Source organism: Plectropomus leopardus, unplaced genomic scaffold (genome assembly GCF_008729295.1).
Source record: "Plectropomus leopardus isolate mb unplaced genomic scaffold, YSFRI_Pleo_2.0 unplaced_scaffold11001, whole genome shotgun sequence".
NCBI classification, from domain to species: Eukaryota; Metazoa; Chordata; class Actinopteri; order Perciformes; family Serranidae; genus Plectropomus; species Plectropomus leopardus.
The window spans coordinates 1-4,211 of record NW_024611620.1 but is presented as its reverse complement, the minus strand read 5'-3'; the positions used below and the strand labels follow the sequence as shown (position 1 = coordinate 4,211).

Sequence of the window (4,211 nt, the reverse complement as noted above, 5' to 3'; positions counted from 1 at the left end):
TTTGACCTTTTTGCCATACTATAGCCTTGCCTGTTCGTCATTTTTTCAACATGCTAGATTTTTTGTTGTTTTTGACGTTTTTGCAACAGTCTATGCTATGGCATGTCTCAGTATGCTATTTTATGCTGTTTTAAGGTGTTTTCAGCTGTTTTTGGGACATGTCATATTTTGACCTTTTTGCCATACTATAGCCTTGCTTCTTCTGTCATTTTTTCCACACGCTATGTTTTGGTGGTTTTGGCTGTTTTTGCAACATTCTATGCTATGGGTTGTCTCAGCACGCTATTTTATGCTGTTTTGAGGTGTTTTCAGTTGTTTTTAGGACATGTTATACTTTGACCTTTTTGCTATACTATAGTCTTTCTTTTTCTGTCATCTTTTCAACATGCTATGTTAAGGTATTTTTGGCCTTTTTTGTCACACACTACATTCGTCGTGCAGTATTTTCATAGTTTGTTATTCATACTTTCCAAAATAGAGAATATGGCTTCTTAAGTATTAGTATTGTTAAAGTCTGATAGATTTCTCATCTCCTCACAGAACCAGAGAATAAATCACTCACAGACCGCTCAGACGCTGTCTACCCCTGCCGTGTCCATCGCTGCTCCAGCTCTCCCCGGTCAGGTGATGGGCGGGTATCCATCCACTCTCTCCTCTTCTTATGGCACAGGTGATTATAACAGAACAGCAGCGGACCAGAGGCTCTTCCCCGTGTAGGATCGGACTAATGTGGAGGATTTTCTGCTTTTCCCTCAGAGTTCTCCCTCAGCAACGACCTGTCCTCGCTGTCCGGGTTTGGAGGTTCTGGTCTTGGATCAGTACCGAGCTGGCAGCAACAGCAGATCCAGAACCTGCAGCACTCGGCACTTGGACACATGGGGTGAGTACCCGTCTGTGGGAGAGGGAGCGGGTGAGACAGATAGACGGTTTGCATCACAGATTAGCACAAAAATTAATTTTTTTTTTTTTTGGTTAAACTTTGGGTCATTTTATTCCTTGGACTAAAACCAGAAATTGAATTTGTGAAATCTTTGGTGGATCAGCAGACAAGTCAAACCCCTTTCACTCTCATTTCATGGCAGGAACGTCATGCCGTGATCCCGCCTTTCACACGTTGTACTTTGACCTTCATTCATCATTTTTGACCACATGCGAAACTATGACGTTTTTCCATTATTTTTAAGACATGCTATACTACACAATTTTTCATTATTTTTGACGACATACCATAACATGAAGTTTTTTCATGATTTTAACTCAGTTGTATCCTATGACATTTTGTCATAAGTTTTGACCACATGCTATACTTAACAGTTTTTCACAACTTTTGATGACAAGTTAAAGTATGATTTTTTTGACATCATTTTTGACAACATGCCATGATATTAAGTATTTTCATCATTTTGGCCACATTGTATACTATGACAGGGTTTTTTACATTATTTTTGACGACATGCTCTAGCAAGATTTTTTTCAGTATTTTTGACCACTATGGCAGTTTTTTCATCATTTTTAAGACATGCTATACTATGACGTTTTTATTTCCACGTTTGATATGATCTTTTTTTTGTCTTTTTTTTCATCTGACCAATAAAAGCCAAAAAAATGTTTCCATTGCAGTTTTGCCAAACATCTTTGGGTGTTTTTTTTTAATCGCCTGTTATAACACCTCATAAGAGCGTTAAAAAAATTTTGCGATAAATTGGAGTTTTATCTGAATTGAAGTGTTTCCATATTTTCAATTTGTGAAATTTGAGGGTTAATGGAAACCCGCTTAGAGACAGATAGCGAAGAGAAACTGACCTGGTCTGAGATCAGTTTTGTGGTCTTCATTTTGAAGTCACGCCTCCGTCTCGTCCTCCAGGAACTTGTGTCAGACCTCGAACCTGAACCTGTCCTCCGGTCATCACCCGAACCTCCACATCAAATCGGAGCCGGCCTCGCCGCCCAGAGACAGGAGCGTCGCCATGATCGGCACGGGGCTCGGAGGAGGCGTGGCCACAGCTGGGTACTCCGGGGGCCGGGGGCCCAACGAGGCGGGCCGTTCCCCCGGCGACAGCGCGTCCAGCTGCGGGAGCTCGTACGAAGGCAGCGAGGAGCGCGACGATCACCACGGGAACTTCCTCCTGCAGCCTCTGTCCAATCAGGAGGGGCGCCAAAGCCCGTCAGTCAAACGCATGAGGCTATCGGAGGGGTGGGCCACATGATGGGAGGCGGTCTGCAGGCAGAGGGGAGGAGGGGGCGTTAGTAAAGTTACCTTATAGTGTTATTATTATTATTATTATCATATTCTTCTTGTACTGAGTGGGTGTGCTTTATGTGTAATGGTAACATGTACGCGAGGGGGGCAGTTTTATATGAATACAGTGACGCTCTGCTGTATTTACATGTACTGTAGCTAGACGTGTACACGACAGGAAATACTTCTACTGCATCAGACGAGTATTTATCAAACTGCTGGAAAGGAAACTAAAAGTAACACCTCCAGTATTTAGAGCGCTGTTTTATACGATTGTCTGAAACGTCCGATTTAACAGAAGCTTTTCTAAAAAAGTTACAATGCAATTGCAATATTTCTAAGCTTTTTTTCTCATCTTTTTTTTAATGCAATTACACACGATCACATCATGATAGCATGCACACTGATGCAGATCATCGGCAAAATATCAAATATTGGCCGCGATAAGATGATCTGTCGACCCCTATTTAAGACTTAATCGTTATTATACTTGCAATGTTTTTACTGAAGTAAAAAATATCAGTAATTCAGGTTTTTTACGACCGCGGGAACCCTGTATCATTTTTTTTAATGCATAACTGATGAATGAAAAAAAAAGAAAAACATTAGTTTTTACTGTAAGTTAAAACTGCAGTATTGTGGATTACACACGTTGTTTCTGGTGACTTATAATTAATAATGACAACTAATATTTTGTCTCAGAGGCTTTTCATAAATTTATTATTAGCTTCTGAAGTCCAAAATGTGGCTTTTGGCAGTTTGATAAATGTCTGTCTGAGACGAACACGTACTGCGCAACATGTTGTAGTAAAGCGAGTTTGTCGTGTACATGTACTGCTTGTTTTGTGTGTGTGTTCAGGGGTGGGCGGGGTGGGGTAAAAATATTAAGTAAATAACAAATATGTTACATGCAAATTCATGTATGTGCACATGTATGCAAACTAACAAACAAACAAAAGGTAAAAGTGAAGAAGTCTGGTACTCTGAACGGTTTGATAAGATGCATGAGCAGGCGTGAACCGCTCCGTCCACGCCGTGTTGCAGGTTCAACATATTTGCGCACATTTAAACGTTATAGCACATTTATATATTAATGTACGGAGGGTCGAGAGTGGCAAATAAAACGGATAGAAAGAGAGAGGAAGTGTGGTGAGAGGAAGAGGGAGAAAACGTGGCTCTGGTGAGATAGAAAGAGAGAAACGGTGACTGAGGAGGTTTTAGAGCGAGTGATGATGATGGAAAGTTATTTGCAACAGGTTGCAGAGAAAAGACGTTTTTCACTTGATGTGAAAACGATTGTCGGAGCTGGTGATTAATTTTCAGAGCTGTGTTAACAAAAATGTGATTTTAAGCGAACTGCAATCCAGATGCACAAAACTACGGAAGCAAAGAAATGCTGAGCGGATTTAAATCTTATAAATAACTAAAGATTTACCACTGCTGAATACTTTAAACTCTAACAGTATGATCATTATTATTCACACACCTCAAATAAAAGACGAATTAAATAGAAATAAAAGCCTGTTGGATTAGTGAGCATCTAAACAAAGACCTAAACACTCAAGATAAACTGGATTACATAAATTATAAATAATAACTAAGGAAAAAAATATGACGAAAACCAATGACTAAAAGACTAAAAGCAAAGTTTTAGATATTTTTAACAGAAAACAAAGATGATAAAAATAAACATTTCAATTCCACAAAAGAGTGCTCCTGTGTCTAATTTTAAAACTGAATGCTGCTGAATTTTTTAGCATTAAAATATTTGACTTTGAAAAGAACACTTAGTTTTGTTTTGTTTTTTTGGTTGAATTTTTTTTTAAAAATTAGATTCGAAACTACAGATGGTTGAAAAGTCAAATCCCAAATTCGCTAAACTGGCATTTTAAAAAAATCAATGTTTTAAAAGTCAAGATTTCAAAACACACCAAAATATTAAATATCTGTGATTATAGAGCATGCAAAAAAA

The 4,211-nt window shown here is 38.8% G+C and overlaps 1 protein-coding gene across 1 annotated transcript; it reads left to right on the top strand.

Moving 5' to 3' along the window:
• Nucleotides 1-540: 540 nt before the first annotated feature.
• Nucleotides 541-2,691, top strand: LOC121963371 (myocyte-specific enhancer factor 2C-like; the record flags this gene model as incomplete). Its single annotated transcript, XM_042513657.1, has 3 exons — nt 541-670; nt 757-880; nt 1,865-2,691. Coding segments are annotated over 3 exons (597 nt in total), but the record flags the coding sequence as incomplete, so codon positions are not given.
• Nucleotides 2,692-4,211: the final 1,520 nt, after the last annotated feature.